The sequence below is a fragment of the Mesoplodon mirus genome, assembly GCF_964341445.2.
Source record: "Mesoplodon mirus genome assembly, chromosome: 10".
NCBI classification, from domain to species: Eukaryota; Metazoa; Chordata; class Mammalia; order Artiodactyla; family Ziphiidae; genus Mesoplodon; species Mesoplodon mirus.
Window position 1 is genome coordinate 94,621,773 of NC_138986.1, and position 16,878 is coordinate 94,638,650.

The window sequence follows — 16,878 nt, forward strand, 5'->3', positions numbered from 1 at the left end:
GAATGTGTAACTTAGTATTATTTTGAAGGTGGGAACATTTTCAAGGATGAGTCCAAGTTTATGGTTTTTCACCATTCTGCTTTAGCAGAACGCTATCCTATTTATAAGGACTTCAATAAAATAGTGTTGTATTAAGTTTTATTATATGGTGACCATTGCGGGCCACTTCTGGTGTAAAGGATATTAGACGTAAATCTTCTACGCTGGCACTCATAGATGATTTTATTAAAATAACATTTTTAAAGGGCAGAAAATTAAGAAACAATCCTATTTGGCTTATTAGAGAGACCATCGCAGAACAGACTGTAGAAATTCTTTACATCTTCTGCAACAATAAAATGAAACACTGCCTACATTTAGCAAAGACACTACTTAGAGGCAGGTATTTTGCAGGCAGGAAAACCTTTTATTTTAAACCACAAATAGTCAGCAGGTGGCCACAACTATCCATGTTTCATTAAAATCACGTAAAACTTAGGTACAAAAGCACCACTGATTATTGCTCTAGAAAAACTGCATGAAAAAATTCAAATACGCACAGTAAAAACACCACAGTATGCACAGGACTAAATTTTTAAAGCAAGTGCATGGAACGCTGAATCAATTTTACAGACAGCTTCCAATATTAAACTGGTATTTATTTTACTCAAGGATGACAGGAATTTCCAAAAAGCATGACTACGAGAAGGTAAAATGTCCATCCTTATATATTTTTGTTTGCCAACTAGTAGAGTCCTAAAAAATTAGCATTTACAAAATACTCGGTAAAAATAGCTTTTAAAAGTTGTCCCAAGAGGTACATAAAATCAACCCCAATTTTCATGACAATTCATTCTCCCTCGTTTACAGATTCAGTTTTCTGTGCCTGTGAAGAAAGAACGGAAGACAAAAAAGATAGAGTTACTATTAAAACAACTATAAGCCAAAGAAGATTCTACCCCACCGACACACACACACTTTGGAACATCTGTTTTTTAGCAGCTCTACTGCAAAACCGACTTCAACTCTGGGTGTAAAACAGACAAGGCAGGAAAATAGGACACAAACACTTGGCTGCCTTTATTGCTTTCTGCTTTGCAAACGACCACGGAAGCTTTACCTGTGAGCTCCCTCGGTTCACGATAAAAAGAACACCACACTACTATCTGATGCTAGTCACTGCAAACGTGCGGAATTTTCTACTGTACCCTTAACTCTCACTGTTTCAATCTGCCCCTTTACTGACAGTGTGCTGGGTGGGGTACCTCTGGAGGCTGAGACATTAACAGTTGAGCGAGAGATGTGGATCTGCAATAACATTACAGGCAATAAAGAGAGACGTTATGAACATGCGGTCGCCGGCTGAAGGATCGAGCAATTGCTTTCAAGACACTGATTCAATCAGCGGGAGGTGTTTAGGGAAAGTACCTCTTCAGCTTTAGTGTCACCGTTTTCAGATGGTGCAGTACCTTCCTTTCCAGCTTCTTGCTTTTCCTCCTCCTTCCCTTTAGCACCTTTGTTAACCTTTGTTGCCAGTTCTTTCTAACAGGGGATCAAAGCACAGGGAAACAGAGCGTGTTAGACACGGTGTGATGTTGTGTAAACTCAGCCAGCCTCCGTCCAAGCACAGGGGGAAACACAAGCAAGGCCAATGTGGTGGCTTTTAGGGGAAAATGGAAACCCGGTTCCCCTGAGCTCTGAGTGGGTGACACGGAGGCTCCATGAACATGTACCAGGCAGCTTAGAAAATCCACTGGACTTTGATTTCCCCTCGTGTGTGTCTTTGGTGAGCACCGTCTCTTGCTCAAGTGAGAAGTGGCTCTGCCGTGGGGAAGTTGCAGCAGGGGGACATGGGACGTGGTGAAGCCAGGGCAGACCCAGCAAGAGAAACACTGCGCGTGGGGACCTGGGGCTTAAGTGACAAGAAAGCTGAGAAAGCGCTTAAAAGGAAGGCCCAGAGGAAGAAAAGTTCCTGATTTTAAGACCAAGCTGGGACTTCCCTGGCGGTCCAGTGGTTAAGACTCTGCGCTTCCACGGCAGGGGGCACGGGTTCGATCCCTGGTCGGGGAACTAAGATCCCACAAGCTGTACGGCGCGGCCAAAAAATAAAAAAATAAAAATAACCAAGCCACAGAAATGAGTTCTGCTTCCGAACTGCCTACTCACACCATGATACATACACATCGTTTCAAAAAATTCACAGCAAGGGACGATGCTCTGAAGGGCAGGGTACAGAAAAGCCATTTTGGGGTAAATTTCTTAATAATTCTGTGCCACAGTTTCCTCATCTGCCAAACGGGATACGTGTACCTACTTCGGTAGGGCTGATGTGAGGATCTATGCATAGCATAAGCACCATGTAACTGTTTGCCGGTATTAATTATTTGCTAGTATTGATTATTATAGGATTATTATTAGTCCTCAGACTGACCTCCTCAGATCAGTTACGTGACGTCAGAAGCCCCTCCCCACGCCTCCAGCTGTTGGCAGCAGTGTCGCCCAGGCCTGGGCTCACCCCTTCTGAGCCCCATCTGAATGGCGTGTTCTCGAGGCAGCTACCACACCCCGCCTTGGACATGAGGCTTCTCACACCAACACGCTCTGACCTCCTTCGCTTTACGGACCAAACGGAAAACACACGCCCAGTGAAACATACAGGCTTTCTGCCTTCGGAGAAAGCCTGTCTGTAGCTGGGGGAAGTTTTCTAGTCCGTACATTGAGCCTGGATCATAAAATGTGATCGTGCCTCGGATGACTCTGGGATATGGGATTATAATTTATTCACTGCTGAAAAAGCCAGAGCGGGGCGGGGGAGCACCTCTTACCTTAGCAGATGTTTTTCTTGGTTTAGGTTCAGGTTTTGGGGGAGCAGGTTTCTGCAAAGATAAATTAAGTTATACAAATGCTGAAAAAAGACAACCCTCAGCACCAAAAGGAACAGCAACAAGACTGCTAAAGACAGTCCATTTTGACTGTGATGTTCATTTCAAAAAAAATATGTCGTCCTATTTTCAGCATCAGGTAGCAGCAAAAAGACCTCCGCATTTCATAACTATTTTCATCCTGGGTTCTCAAGTGAATGGCAGGTGAGATCTGAAAGCCAACTCACTATTCCCCGGGCCAGAACAGCTCTCCGGGAAGAGAGATTTAAGCTTCTGTGTCCCATGTCTCTGTACTTCCTTTTATCACAACACAGCAGCAAGAGGAACGACTCAGGCCCTTGGCCAAATGACTCGGTGAATTCAGTGACACCGGCATTCCGAACAGTCTAGAAATCCTAGCACCATCAGAGGCAAAAGCCCATCGGGAATAAGAGAGCTGCCCGTGAAGTGTTCCAAAGCCAGTTCCAAATCCTCCCACCTCCGATGCAGGTTTCAAGCGCTTGTTGAAGCTTGAGCTTCTCCCTACTTTCCTCTTCCAAGGCCAGCTCAAGGTGAGGAGACTCTCCTGCCCATCCAGACCCTGGGCTCATTTGTCCCTAGAGCTTGTTATTAAGAACACAATTATAATGATACAATGTCCACTGTTAGCTCCCAAAGTTCAAGATCTTTCACAGACCCTATTAGCCAAAGAGCCCAGCGGGCAACTCTTTTTCTCTTGCCTCGTGTGGCTCTCCCCACTCCTGGGAACAGAGCCCACCTGTCCCGTGGCCCCAGGCCCCGTCACACAGGGCTTCAGCCCGGCTGCTTCCCAGGGGTCTGAGATGGGCACATGGAGATACAGCGGAAGTGTAAACCTGTGGTTTTCTATAGCTATCTTAGGGCAAATATTTCTCTCGTTGAGTTGGGAAAAAATTACACTTCTTTCCTGGCACCAGGGAGAATGGTTTTTAAATAGAAAACTCTGCCCGGAGTCCCTCTCTGCCCGCCCCATGGAGAAAAAACACATGTTCCTCCCCAATACTTCCAGAGGTTCAGGATCATACAGAACCTGGCCCTTTCCATCAAGGGCATAAACTGAAATTGCAGTCAGCTCAGTTCTGGAAGATTGACCATTGGACACGACCTCTCAAATAAAAAAAGAAAAGTGGAGGGCTTCCCTGGTGGCGCAGCGGTTGAGAGTCCGCCTGGCGAGGCAGGGGACACGGGTTCGTGCCCCGGTCCGCGAAGATCCCACATGCCGCGGAGTGGCTGGGCCCGTGAGCCATGGCCGCTGAGCCTGTGCGTCTGGAGCCTGTGCTCCGCAACGGGAGAGGCCACGGCAGTGAGAGGCCCGTGTACCGCAAGCAAAAAAAAAAAAAAAAAGAAAAAGAAAATAAAGTGGAGCTTGAAAAGTAGGGACTATTTACCTTAACCTTCTGACCACTGTAAATTTGTACTTTCTTCCCCACATCTATCAGCTTTCATGGCTCCTAAATTTTCAGGATTAAAAAATTTTATTTTGGGCTTTGATGTAGTGTATTAACATGTCCTACTTTTCTCAATTTACAGCAAATAATGTCATTTCATATTATTTTCTGTTAAGACAGACCTTTCCCCCAAACTCAGCATTCGTGTTTTGATGGAACAGGAAATGATGAGGCTTCCAAGGAGGCTCTGCGTCAGCACCACGGGCAACGATGTCAGTGGAAGGTATTATATTGCTGGTCCCTGGTGCTCAGGAAAGGCCTTATCTTAAATTTTGGCTTTTGACTTACATGATCTACCCCCTTGAAAGGCTAGATATCCATGGAATACAATGGCTTTCAGTATAATCTACAGTGAAATCTACAAAAGAGTTAAAACTTAACTTCTCAACCACAGTGAAAATTATACCACTGGACAAGCACACCACCTTTGAGGGGTTTTGGCAGAATCTGGGTTAACTGGGTACACACACGACCACACCTCCCAGGTCTTAACCTTCCTGGTACCTCTGACATTGCTTCCTAGGTTGGGACTCCTGTGAAACACTGGCTCAGCCAACCCAAACCTGGCTATACTTCTGAACCTGTGAATGGTCCCAATACCTGCTTTTTTTTTTCTTTCAATGTGTGAAACAAGTTTAGCAAAAATATATTGAGAAGAAAAGCCAGAAACTGCTATATATTTTTTTAATTTGTGAAACAAGTTTAGCAAAAATATATTGAGAAGAAAAGCCAGAAACCAGTTTTTTTTTTTTTTAACTCAGAAACAAGTTTCCAATATCCATTTCAGCTTGGATTCCCTACACTGTGCCAGGCACAGGTGTGGGCTGAGGAGGAAATCCATGCTTCCCTGAAGGTCACAGTAGCTTGCAGCTCCCAGGCTATCTCGTATCAGGATACGTGCCATCAGCCAAGAGGTCCATGCCTTTCCCTCTGCGTGTCAGCGGGCAGTGCACATAAAGTAACCCAAGTCCTCCGCCAGAGAGGCAGGCTGCCCTGTCTTGGCAGAAGGAGTACTGGTGCATGAGCAGGGCGGCAGGGAGGAGTACTGGAGCCAGCCAGGAGCACAGCGTGGTGAGGAGGGCTGAGGCACACTCCTGGCCAAGGCTTGCTCACACCAGCCAGTCCCAGCTTTAATGATCTTAACCCTTGTCCTTTCCCTGGGCCTGGCCCACAGAAGGAGGCCCCAGGTGGCAGAGTGGAAATCGTTACTTTTTCAAATTCTCTAGTTCTGAAGTGAGGCTAGAGCCTATGGATTCAGACAACCTTCAAAACGTCCTGACTAAGGAATACAATGGAAGGCTAGGACTTTGCTAATGTAATTCTTCATCTCAGGGATCCAGTGATATCAAACAGCTTCCTGGGCTTTGTATGCTTGCTAAACGGGCTGGCCACTGTTTTTCACCAACGTGTTTGATCAAGTGAGTTGCTGGCAACACCGGTCAAAGTTGCTAGAAATTCTGACCCAGGTTATTTCTAAAAAGGAAATAAAAAAAGCTCAAGGGAAATACCACCTTCATCTTCCTTCTGCTGCTTTGCTCTGGACCGAGGGAACGTGTATTCATAAGAGCTAACAGGGCTTCCCTGGTGGCGTAGTGGTTGAGAATCTGCCTGCCAATGCAGGGGACACGGGTTCGAGCCCCGGTCTGGGAAGATCCCACATGCCGCGGAGTGGCTGGGCCCGTGAGCCATGGCCGCTGAGCCTGCGCGTCTGGAGCCTGTGCTCCGCAACAACAGAGGCCGTGAAAGTGAGAGGCCCGCGCACCGCGATGAAGAGTGGCCCCCGCTTGCCACAACTAGAGAAAGCCCTCGCACAGAAACGAAGACCCAACACAGCCATAAATAAATAAATAAATACATTAAAAAAAAAAAAAAGAGCTAACAACAATGGGGTCCAAAGTACTCACCGCTGACAACCTGGCAGACCGTCTGGTGGGCTACAAAGGAAAGGAAAACAAAAAGACATATTTTTTGGTGATTATACACAACCAAGTTGAGTTTTAAAAATTCATTCTTACTGTCTTACTTTGTTGAAAGAATAGAATGCATGAGTCCCATTACCCTCCCCAGGTGAGCAGAGTGAAACATACCCCCAAGTGCCCTGGGCACTGGAATATTCCAGAAGAACTGTTCCTAAAGAGGTGTAGGCTCACGGTTCAAAGAAATGGCCTTTTGCAGTAGAGGGTGGGGCGGACAAGGAAAAGGCCAAGAAGACACATTTAGGCTCCGACCCAAACTTCTGTGATAAAACTGGCCACAGGAGCACTGAGGTGCTATTTAAGAACCAGTCCAGTCTGACTCTTGTTCCTTACAAATGGAACTAAAGCTTATAAATTAATACTAAAAGAGGCTTATATAATTGTGCAGAAACCGAAATAGCAGGAGTCCCCTCCCTGGTTACTACATTAGAAAAGAGAATGACTACAAATCTTAGGCAGTTAACAAGCAAGACTTCCTTTTACCTGTAACAAAATAAACACATTGATTTATCTATGAAATGCACACATTGAAAGATGTAAATAATCTTTTTAATAACCTCATCTTTTCATTTAGAAGTTTACAAATTTAGAGAAACTGGGTTGAGGTTGGTATTGTTCAAGGAAATCTTTTCTTCAAGGATGGTGCAAGTTAACAACAAACGACATGGCAAAGAAAATTTGTAAGAGCAGAACTGTTCTAGGCATTTCAGAAAAACGCATATAGAATTGATATTCTACTTCCCACCAGCAAAAGACGGCTCCCCGAGGGATTTCACTTTCTAAAAGTACAACTGCCTTTCTTTAAAAGTGTTCCAGAAGCAAATACTCCACACTTTCTGTCTGTTTTGTTCACTGCTCTATCTCCAGTAGAACAGTGTACCACCTAACATACAGTGGATATGCAAGAATACTGGCTGAAAAAAATAAACTCAAGCTTTCCCCTAATTTGCTGCCTTATGCAGACTTTGCCTAATTACAATAGCTGAAATGTCTCAAATAATCTTTTAAGGGGGTCAGCAGGAGCCTGGCTCAGGATTGCAAGGAATCATGGAATTCTCTTGTCAGGCTAGGTCAGCTGGTCAAGGCCAAAGTCAAAGAAATGTTTCTTGCCGTCTCCACATGGAAGAACTTTCTCGCTGAAAATAGCTAGCGGAAGCTAAAGTCATCTTTCTTTAAACTGCAGAAGGAAATGAAGGGCCAGAGCCTTCTGGAATAATTTTAACCTTGGGGTCGTGTGCAAAGCTGAGCTGGACTTCAGGCTGGCAGGCAGAACGTGCCGAGTCGGGGAGACTGTGCAGGCTACGTGTGGGCTGTGACACGTCACTGCAGGGGTAAGGGGTGCACAGTGTGGGAGGCGGGGCCTGGACCAGATGCTCCATGGGGATCACCACGGCGTCTGCTGGATTATCATGGGATAATTGGAACCAGTAACCATTCTGGGAACCAGAACCCAAATCCTGTAGCGCCTTTCCCAGGCTGGTTAATTGCACGTGTTGGGTATCCCCGAAGAGGCAGCATTATCACTTAAACCGGGCAGCAAGTGGGGAACCTGTGCTCCTTCAGTGTGCTTTCTGAGCATGTTGGAGCAAAGGAGCATCCTTCAATTACCAACCAGAGCTCAGCTTAACGCTTCTGTGTGGCTTCAAGAACTGCCCACACTGCCTCAAGAGGAAAGTGCAGCCGGCAGAAGAGGGCTCAGAAAGATGCCCTCTGAGAGGAAAATCGGCGACCTCTCTACTAAAGGGGGTTGAACAGGTCTTGTCTGAATCCCTCCCCACTTGGTGTCCCCCTGCGTGTGCCCGGTTGGCCTTCCCTCCCCTGTCTCCTATCTGGACCCCATCTGCACAGAACCCCCTTGTCTTGCACTTCTGTAGTGGGAGCCCTCAGTAAAACGTGGAGGTAAAAGGAGTGGTAAGCGCCAGACATGCAAGTGTGAGCTTGCAGGGTGCAATGCCAAGGCCCCTCCTCACTTACCATCCAGTTTGGAGCCTGAAAAGGGGCCAAAAGGTTAACCATTACTTCTAAGGGCTTCCCTATCCACCAACGAGCTGTCCTGAATAAGGTCTCATTGAAGCGAAGCCAAATCCTCTGGAAAATCCCCCGACTCCGGGGCTGTTGCTCCCCTCCCTCCCTCTCCAGGCAAAGACGCAAACACACTGAAGAGCAGAGGGATGTCAGAGCCGCTCCCAACCCTGGTCCCCAACGCCCATCCGCCACCCCCTCCCCGGGATTTCCAGAGAGACTTCCAACAAGCCCTGCTCTGCAGGGCCTGCAAGCTGTTCCGATCCAAAAGACTCGCTACCTTTTCATAATTCAGGTCCAGTACAAGAGTTTCAAAATAAAAAGCCTAGGAAATTAATGCAAAAACAGAGTTTGCCTTTCTAGGCTGTCTAAACCAAGCCGTCTCTAAAAACCACATGTTTTACTGTAAAATGATTTTATGACTTCCTGCTAAAATTTACCAGCTCTTCTTTCTATGCTAAAAAAAAGAGACTTCTCTTAAACGTTCCTTTTCGGTAGCCATCCTAAGAGATTTCCTTTCTCACTGCAGACACAGGAGGCTGAAACGAAGCTTCACTCACAGTCAGCAGTACTGATTATGCACCAAGTGTATACACCTTCCTGGAACGTTTCATCAGCTTTCACAAGCCTTCAAATCTATAAATGATTGGACCATATATACCAGATATAAAATAGACCAGACTGCTCTTTTTCCCTCTTTCAAACACTAGAATTCAAAGTATTCATTTAAGACTCAGGCTTTGGGGCAGAACTACTATGAATAAAAAGATAATAAGAATTTCTCCTGAGAAACAACAAGGATTTACTGTAGCACACAGGGAACTATATTCAATATCTTGTAATAAACTACAATGGAAATGAATTTAAAAAAAGAATACAGATATACACATATATGTGTATAACCGAATCACTTTGTATGCACCTGAAACTAACACAATACTGTAAATCAACTATACTTCAATTTAAAAAAAAAAAAAAAAGAGAATTTCTCTCCATCTGTTGACTGTGAGTCCTCAGGAAAAGTGGCCAAAAGAGCAGTTCTAAGGGAAAAGAAGAAGGTTTTTAGAATGACAGATCGCTAAAAGTTACAGGAACAATGTGAAGGTTTGTCACTGTGGTACACAGGTGCTGGGCACTATGGTATTATTCAGTAAGCATTTTATTGGTTACATGGTAATTCCCCGGGTTGGAGAAAATTACGGTGAAGGCTACTATGAAAGACGTGAAGTCTTTCACTTTAATGTCCTGGTTGCAAAAGCAATGTAGAAGTCTAATCTCAATATGACAAAATTCCCTGGGAGAGCTAGATGCAAGTAGGATCACTGGACTTTGCTGAATACTGGACTTTGCTTGAAACATATGGGCCATTCCATTGGAATTCAGAAGCATATTTATTTTTATGAGATTTCTTAATGCTTCTGAGCTTCACCATGTACTTCCAAGCAAAGCCCACAAGTCAAGTTGCTTTTAACTTTCAAAAACGAATGACGAGCTAATTAGAATTTCCCTTCTTTGCAAAACGGGGAAGTGGGGCAAGATGTGTATCAGGGCCTTGGCTGGAGAATGAAGACAGAGAAAAGGCACTGGGGGATCAGATTTTTTTTTTTTTTTTTTTTTTTTGGCTGTGTCCTGCGGCATGCGGGATCTTACTTCCCCCACCAGGGATCGAACCCATGCCCCCTGCATCGGGAGTGTGGAGTCTTAACCACTGGAACGCCAGGGAAGTCCCATGACCAGATTTTTATGATGACCCCAAAAGGGGCTTGAGGATAGGGGATTCTGAGTCAGAAGACGCAGACGTCTTCCCTGATTCTGCAGTTTACAAGTCGTGACACCTGGGGAAAATCATGTCTTTCTCTGAGCGCCTTGTTTGCTCTCTTCAAATGGGGATAATAACTCCTACGTGTTGACCGAAACAGCGCTTCTCTGACATAAATTACTCCCTCTCATTGCTTTCTTTGTCTTCATAGCAAATTTTCAGTCGCTTTTTATTTGCTGTCTCTTTCCCCCTACTACAATGGAAGCTCCATGAAGGCAGAGAGTTTTGCTCCTTTGGTTCACTGTGGAATCTGTGCAGCCAGGTGCATTCAAGTGTTCCCTACATTTTTTGTTTGCTTTGGTTGGAATGTCTCCCTGAAAATGCTGAAAGGCTCTCTGCCCTCATTCCACGGTTATTTTAAGGATCAGATCAAACAATGGAGGTGAAAGGGCTTTGAAAACTGCCCAGCGTAACGACGGTAGCATATTGTTTTGGTCATTTATTGTCCAGATACTATACTCTGCACTATGCCCTTTAAATATCATGGAGTGGAAGATGATTTTCGAAAGGGGATCCCCCTTTGTAACTGATATCTACTGGCTGTAGCCTAGGCTGTGCACACTCATGACATAACTGGAAAATTCAGTCAATTCACTGGGGGAAAAAAATCAATCAGTATATGGTCAGACAGTTCTTACCCCAAAGCACCACCAACTTACTGACCTTTTCCCTTTTCAAACAACTATGTTGGTGTCCTGAAGGCAAATCACAAGTTTTAATCTGGTGTTGGCTTAAAGGACAGGAAAAGAGTCTTTTCTAGGCAAGACTTTTGTTAGCAATAAGATAATACATGTAATCAGATAAAATATTAGAAGTAATAATGTAAAAATATAAGTAATAAAAATTCTGAGGTAAAAGAATATGCATAAGACAGTTGTATAAGCAAAAATCTTTTACATATATTCCAACCAGCTTGATGGTTTTTAGTGTGGAAGGGAGGGAAAGGCTGTTTTCACTATCCAAGACCTGCTGTGTGTAATGGTTTCTAGGTTTTCTGACTGCCAAATCAACTTAAATAGCAGTCCCCAAGGAGAAACCCAAATGCATTTTGTGCCCAAATCTAAAAACATTAAGGGAGTATTACACTTAGCCAACTGTCCTACAAATTGTATTTTGCCATTTTCAAGAAAATTCAAGCATTTGAACTTTGGTATGATAACATTTTTCGGTTGGTTCTAAGCATTTGTTTAGTGACTCTGGATCACCAACTTCACCTCCCAAACTCTATGTTAGACACTGAATACTGGGTAAATGGATGGTGGGGACTTGGCTATCGGCAGTTCTGTTTGTTTTGCTTTTAAATGATTTCTTTACAGATTCCGTTAAAGATTTTCCATTCGGCAGAATGAACTTCCCTGTACAAATCGTGTGTAGGGGTTTTGCTCTCATGACAACCTCTGAATTATTAACACAGTATGAGTCACCCAATCAAAGAATCCGTAACTAGATATTGTTTTTGTCTCTCCCACGACCCCTTTTAGTTTAAGGATTAGGAGCTGCAGTTTTTCCACACACTGTAAAGCTCTGTGCAAAAGGGAATGGCTGTCATCACAGTTACCATCTCACTTGCTGCTTTTTTAGCTCATCTCCTTTCAGAAGTTCATGATATGACCACGGAAGGTCAAATGCAAGCATCTCTTCCTAGCTTTCTGGAGATTTCTGTATTTTATACAGAGCTTCTTTGGCTTATTGTCTAACTATCCTAAGCCCTAAGAATTTTCCTGATTAAAAAAAACTTTAATATTTTGACATTTTATGTATCCTTCATAGTTTTTGACTTTAGAGATGACTCCTTTTAGGCAAATATTCAGAACCCAAAAAGTAATCTATAGTTCACTCACTGGAGCAGAGAATTTATTAAATCAAGTCTTTCATTTCCTTGCTGTGAAAGGCCGACTTTGTTCTCCTTGATGAATTTACCTATTATCTCGCTCTTTGCCCAGAAGGAATTCTCAGTATCCCTTTTAACAGACAGCAGCGCCAACAGGTAGAAACATAAACAACATAGCAAGTGGAAAATGCCTCATGAGTGCCCCTAACTGAAATCTATCCAGGCTAAGGGAGGCTACACAGCCACACTTTTATCTCTGGTTTATGTCGTCTCAACAATCTGGTTTCGAAGAGTATTCATTCAGATGTAGACCACCATAACGATATTAAAAATTCCAGTTAATAATTAAATACAGGATGTCAAAGATACACTTACCTCCTGTTTAGTTACTTTGGATCCATCCTTGCCCTCTGGATTCTCTGGAGACTAGAAAGAAAGAATTTCGGTGAATTGTATTTAAATCGGACAATGGATATTAAAAGACCACATAAGCCAATGATATTCTGCAGGGAAAAGTAAGTTTGTAAGAGGATATGTTTCACACACACACACACACACACACACTGCATTTATCTGCATAACTGCTCTAAGATTATACCAGGAAGTATTGCAAGAACTGATCTGAGCCCCTGTTCTCAATGCACATTCACTCTAAGGAATTTTCATTGATCTCTTGCTGCCCGGTAAAGAACAGGGACCCAGCAGTCAGCAGCAGGGGTGCCTGGGACCCAACACATGTTCCAGTCACTTTGTTTCCCTAAGGCGAGAGCAGGGAAAACCTAAGCCAAGCGCAAAAGCGTACTTTCACCCCATACTCGCCTAGCTTTGATTTCTAGCCCATTTCTTGATATGACTTGATACATTTATCGTGAGTTCCTATTTTTCCATCGTCAGCTCCAGGCTCTCTCACACACTCCCAGCCTCGGTAGGACGGCCCAGTGCCCGGCCACGCCAGCCGACTTCTTTCCTGATTTTGATCCATCCCCCCCCGGGGGGGGGGGCACCCTCCCACTCTCGCGACAGCTCAAACCTGACTCCCAACGGGGGAAATACACTTAGATTTATGAGACACATCAATGACCCCAATATATTTTTATTGGTTAAAGACAATAAATAAGATAAAAACTCTTCAACTAATTAGAAAATTAAAACTATTTAACACAAGATAGGAACGGAGTTCCCAGGGTGAAAACATACAAAGAGCAAACAACATTTGGCACAAATGTTTGGCTTAGGAAAATAAAGCAGCTATGCGGTAATGCCTCATCTGATAAAATGAGAAAAACATTCAAAGCTCCTAAAACCCACTGTTTGCTGGGGTTGGTGACACTGTAAATTAATATAATATTTTCAGAGAACAGCCTGGCAACATGAAAAAGACACTTAGGACTAATCATATAATGACCTAGTAATTCCAATTTTGGCACGAAGACTCAAAGAAAGAGACTTTGTAAAAATACGGTTTTGTTGGTACTGTTTCTAATATGAAATAACTAGAAGCAACTCACATGATCAGTAAATAACAGAGAAATATTTAAATAAATGATATAATTACTAAGGCAATGCGATTAAAAATAGTTAGGCTATGTGAATACATGGAAAGTCCACATAAAGTTAAGGCTAAATTTAAACACTTAGATTATAGGGGAATTCCCTGGCGGTCCAGTGGTTAGGACTCTGTGCTTTCACTGCCAAGGGCCCGGGTTCGATCCCTGGTCAGGGAACTAAGATCCCACAAGTCGCACAGCACGGCCAAAGAAAATAAACACTTAGATTATAAAGTAATATGGAGAACACAGGTCAGAAGTAGATAAAGACTTTGAGAAAGACAAAAGCTTTGCTTCAAGACACAATAAGCCTTCTCTTCTTCCCTGGGGCTGCCTGTCACCCACCGTTACCCACCGTCTACCGATTCATCTCTCTTCAGAACCTCCCAGATCCATGGAGCTCTCTCCTGTTTCCCAAATCAACAAATTATTTTTCCCTCATCCATGGAATCTTCTCTATCATCAAGGAAAACAAAGCTTCTCTTTTCTTTCTTTTATTTTTTTTCATTGTGTTAAATTTCTTGGTGCAAATTTCTATTTATTTATTTATTATTTTTTGGCCATGCTGCTCGGCATGCAGGATGCTAGTTCCCAAACCAGGGATCAAACCCGTGCCCCCTGCAGTGGAAGCTCAGAGTCTTAACCACTGGACTGGTGGGGGGGGGGCGGGGTAGAGTCCCAGAACTTCTCTTTTCTGTCCCCACTCTCTTGCAAAGAATGTCTGGCTCACAGATCTCATGCTGTATCGGCCAGCTGAGTTAGAGACAGAAAAATCTTAGAAAATTGAATCCCTAGGTGAGCCATTTGGCCTTGCTCATTTCCACGGTTACAAACTTGACCCTTCTGGCCACAAACCAGGTCCTCTGTTGTCTAAAGTGCTGGGCCCTCATTCTTACTTATCAGGCCACTCAGTTGAGTCAATCTGGGGTACCCTCCAGCTGTAACTGATAGGCTTTTAAAGAAGCAGCACACAGCTACTACTGATGTTAAATGACATTAAAAAAATGTTCTTAAACTGATGCTAGTGACATTAGGTTCAATATTCTTCTAGGCAGTGGATTTGTGATAGCAACATGACCGAAAGATCACTCTCTAAACACTGACCTAACAATGTTTGTATTGGACGCAAATTATTGAAAAAGAGAAACTTGGAAAGACCCCACCAAAAAAGCAGGTATAACTGAAAATGTTAATACTTGCAGATGCATGAACGAATGAACCTAAGACTGGAGATGGGAAGAGATACAGCTCCAGCAAAGTTCAACCTCTCCGTAAGAGCATTCCATGAACAAGCACATAGAAAACTGCAAGTCAGGAACAGCCCAAGTGATCTTCACCCTGGGGTCAGCGGGGTACTGTGGCACACATGCAGGTCAAGACACTGGCTTCAGTCGTGGCTCTCTACCTAGGAGATGTGTGATCTGGGGCAGTGACTTGATCACTGTGGCTCACTCTCTTCATCTGATAGATGATAATGACATCTAACTCAGAGGGTCATGCTTACGATCCAGCCAGATGTTGGCGAGAGCATTTCACAGACTGAATCGCTATACAGATGTTATACAACAAAATATATAAGCCTTCTGAATTATCAAACAGGATATATCATATTCAACAGGGCCTTGAGGTTGAGCACATCTCCTCACATCCAGAGTCCCTGCGACCTTGTCGTCTGTTTTTGTTACACAGAGTAACAGGTATACGACTTTGGAAAGACCTACCGTTTCGGGCTGTCTTATCACACACACTGTCCACCGTTAACACTTAGCCATGAGGCTGCAGAGAGAGGAGATCATGGTATGAAGGGATTAAAAGAGAAGCCCGAAGGTTTTGTCCCAAGGGATCTTGAGGAATAAAAACAAAGAAAAGGGAGAAATGAGGCTTGGGGGTGTACACAGATGATCTCAGATGTACTTCAACCACCTTGTGGTCTGACGGGAAGGGAAGTGAGTTAGACGGGATGTGGGGAATCCCCAGGCAGAGGGGTTCTTGCCCCACCCCCCCAGACAGGGCAGGCTTATGCTAATCCAGTTGGAACCCAGAAGGGTCAAGAGGGCAGAGAACCATGGTCTAACAGAAAGACCTCATGCACATATCTGAGGCTCCTTCAGCACCCAAGTAGATGGGGACTGAGCTGAGAGCCAGCAAGGGGTGGGGGACACACGTGGTGGCCTGATGGAAGGCACAGCAGGGATTCTGGGGGAGTCGGAGTCTCTCACCACTGAGAGATGATCTGAGGGCAAGGTGGCAGGCAGGTGGATCACTGAACACCTGGTGACCCAATAGAGACACAAAATCAGCCAAGAGCATGAAATTTGGCAAAAATCAACAGGTAGTTGAACTTTTAAAAATTACAAGTTCTGAAAATTAAAGTAGGCTCCTTGAAATAAAAAAACTCAAAACATGAACTCTAGACCAGGGACAGTAGAAGAAATAATGAATTGTCACGGACTGCTGAGGAATTAGCCCAGAATGCAGGAAAGAGAAATAAAGAGATAATACAAAAGAGAGGTTAGGAGACATGGTGGCTAACTGCAAGTTTCCACATGTATCTCATAGACATTCAGAAGCAGAGAACAGAGATACTAACTAGTAGGAAGGCAAAGGCATAATGGGTGAGAACTTTCCCAGACTGAAGTCATGAGTCTCCAGATGGAAAACTCACACCAAGGAACAAACTGGAAACAAAACAAAGCAAACAAATACAATGAGACATAATAAAACTACAGAAGGTCAAGGAAAATGAGAAAAATCTTTAAAAGTTATCAGAATTAAAAGATGAATTATTTTCAAAGAATTACTTCTCAAGCATCTATAAATTATAAGAAACTACAAAGCAATGTTCAAGGAGTTGAGGAAAACTGTCAGCCTAGAATCCTATACCCAGCTATCATTCTAGAGCGAAGGCAAAATAAAGACATATCAGAATACAAATACTGAGAGAGTTTACTACCAACAGAGCCTTTCTTCCAACAAGGATCCAGTACTAAATAGTCAAACTCAGTGATAAGAAAAGTGAATTAAGATGAAAGGAAAATATGTAAGAAAAAATGTATAAAATATATTGGCAAATCTAATTATTACCTGTAGATACTAGTATGTATTTTTTGTGTGTTTAAAAATATTTCAGTAGAAATCCTAGACTAGTGCTGCCCTATAGAATTATAACACATAATTTTAGATTTTCTAACCGCCACATGAAGCAAGTTAAAAGCCATGGGTGAAATTAATTGTAATAACACATTTTATATAACTGAACATATCTAAAGTTTTATCATTTCAACATGTTATCAATATCCAAATTATTAATGAGATATTTCACGAAGTTTCTTGGCACTAAATCTTCAAAACCTGGC

General features: G+C 43.4%; 1 protein-coding gene across 2 annotated transcripts in view; it reads right to left on the reverse strand.

Annotated features, from left to right (window-relative positions):
• Positions 1-385: 385 nt before the first annotated feature.
• HMGN3 (high mobility group nucleosomal binding domain 3) overlaps positions 386-16,878 on the reverse strand; it is a 29,466-nt gene continuing 12,973 nt past the window's right edge. The window contains exons 2-6 of one of the 2 annotated variants that reach the window (XM_082633892.1): positions 12,351-12,401; positions 6,232-6,261; positions 2,805-2,855; positions 1,449-1,521; positions 386-865 (exon numbers count right to left, since the gene is read on the reverse strand). In XM_082633892.1, the coding sequence (XP_082490018.1) occupies positions 852-865; positions 1,449-1,521; positions 2,805-2,855; positions 6,232-6,261; positions 12,351-12,401 (219 nt within the window). In that variant the 3' untranslated portion in view covers positions 386-851. Of the gene's footprint in view, positions 866-1,407; positions 1,522-2,804; positions 2,856-6,231; positions 6,262-12,350; positions 12,402-16,878 lie in introns of both variants that reach the window. The other variant, XM_082633891.1, reaches the window with a different exon arrangement.